The following is a 2,125-nucleotide window of genomic DNA, read 5'->3' on the forward strand; positions in this document are numbered from 1 at the left end:
CCCCAGTATGGTGGTGAAAGCGAAGCGGTAACTCACTGCTGGTATAGAGTAGCAAACTCCTATTTTCCCTTCCAGGTATCAGAGAATTTCTGCCTGCCCAAGTCATGGTACCTCAGTGATGTCCTTACGCTGGAGATCCCATCCCAGGAAGGGTGTCGATCTGGAGTGCAATGCTGCTTAAGGGTGAAAGGCTTCTACTGGGCCCCACACTTTGTTGTATCCACCAGTGCTGGAGGAGTGTCTCATGTAGGCGGAACACAATTACGACAGGTGGATACAAACAAGTAGGGGAAGAAAAAAACCTACTGAAAACATGACAAAACTTATTAGGATAAAAAAGTGATAGCAGCATCCAACCTGACAGCTTAGGGAGAACAGAGAATAGTCCAGTAACAGCCTGTAGTATGGTAATGATTATCTCTGAAGGAAAATATGGTTGCTGGTCATCCGCGGTGGGAATTGCTAGGGAGTGGGGGGAGGAAAAAACCCCTCTAACTGCATTGTTTACTACACTGCTGACTATAGAGCTTTATTTCTCTAATGTTTTGCATGGTAACTATGTTTGCACATGGTAACGAGCTGCCTGCAGGATTCTCTGATGTTTATGACCGTCACTGCTGGGATCTTGATTGACTCAGGGAGCAAAGTATGATGTTGTCTGAGCATGTTAACTGATCGGTGTTGCTGCCTACAGGCCAGGAAAGGTTGGGGTCCCCTGCCTAATGCCAACTCAAATTTGGACACATGTCATTTATAGTCATGCAAAGCAGTGTTGCATTTTTTTCTTCTTCTTTGATCATACTCAGAAACTATAAATCCCCAGGGTGAAATCTTAACTCCACAGAAATTAAGAGCAAACCTCCCCTCAGTGGTGCTGGGTTTATGGTGAAAGTTGTCTTTTGTTTCTTAAACAATTCTTGTAATTGCTAGAGAACTGTATTTATTTCCCTCCCCTCACAGCAAATAAAATGTCAGTCTTCACAGTCAAGTAGTCTTCTGAAAACAGTCAAGTCTGTCTGTTCAGGGTGTTGAGGGCTGATAATAAAATTACAGCCCAATAATTTTGTGTTTTTCTCTTATTATCTGCAATGCACAGCATGTTTTATGTGTTCTGCTCCACTGGGACCATCGTAAACCTGTAGCCAGCTATTTCATTTGGATATACTCAGTGGGAGGTGACAGGTGCACCATTACAAAAAGATCTTGAAACTTTATCATAATATATTCAGCAGGGTGATAATGTAAACCCCACTGGGAAATAGAGAGAGGCGAAGGAGAAATTCCACACCTGGGAACTTATTTAATGTTTAAAGACAGGAAATGCTTTAGAAGGGAAAATATCTCTGATCTGTCTAATCCACTGCCCCAAACTAGTTACCACGAAACCCCCGGTGAAGGAGGCAGATAGAGGAGATGACCTCCAGCTCACCTCGGCTTCCATTGTACTCTCCAGCTTGTGTGCCAACTGGAGCAGCGAGGCACCTTAAATTGACACAGCTACCATTTATTTTCATGGTGTGACCCTGGGACAAGGGAGATTTTGAATGAGATTGGACTGAGACACATACTGGAAAACTCTCTAGCACAAAAGGGGGATCATGAGGTGAGGGACACTTCTCCAAGTGTAGCCAAAACCATCAGAAACAAGTTCTGTCTTGATTTCCAACCTGGACCAGTCCCATTCACTTCAATACTTCAGTTTCCTTTCAGATTATTTAGATCTTTGATCCCTCACTGAAGTTTTCTGTAGAAGAGAAAGTGTAACCTAATAGCTTAGACCAGAGTTAGTCGAGACCAGAACCCGGTGCTGCACTTGGCTCAGTACATGTCAGCCACTGTGTGAAAGTCAGCTCCTTTATGGGCATCGGTGTTCAATATTCAGTGACGGCTTGGCCACCGCAGCTGTATTTTCTTGCCAGGCAACCTAGTCTTCGTTTGATTTTGTTTGATTTCTTTGTTTGTTTCCCCATGAAGCAACCTTTAAAAATAATAGCAAATAACCAAGTGAATGGTGCTTTAGCAGCAGAGTGGCTGGTCCCGGACACAGCTCTTTCTCCCGGCATCACCAGGAAAACCCCGCTCCTTTAGATTAAGCCCCGCGGGCCGCCCCCCGGCCCCGTTTCCG

The 2,125-nt window shown here is 44.6% G+C and overlaps 1 protein-coding gene across 1 annotated transcript in view; it reads left to right on the top strand.

Moving 5' to 3' along the window:
• Positions 1 to 558: 558 nt before the first annotated feature.
• ADAMTS18 (ADAM metallopeptidase with thrombospondin type 1 motif 18) overlaps positions 559 to 2,125 on the top strand; it is a 79,649-nt gene continuing 78,082 nt past the window's right edge. The window contains exon 1 of the mRNA XM_026856939.1: positions 559 to 571. Coding sequence (XP_026712740.1) covers positions 559 to 571 — 13 coding nt within the window. The remainder of the gene's footprint in view (positions 572 to 2,125) is intronic.

Source organism: Athene cunicularia (genome assembly GCF_003259725.1).
Source record: "Athene cunicularia isolate RWA chromosome 11 unlocalized genomic scaffold, athCun1 chr11_part1, whole genome shotgun sequence".
Taxonomy (NCBI): domain Eukaryota; kingdom Metazoa; phylum Chordata; class Aves; order Strigiformes; family Strigidae; genus Athene; species Athene cunicularia.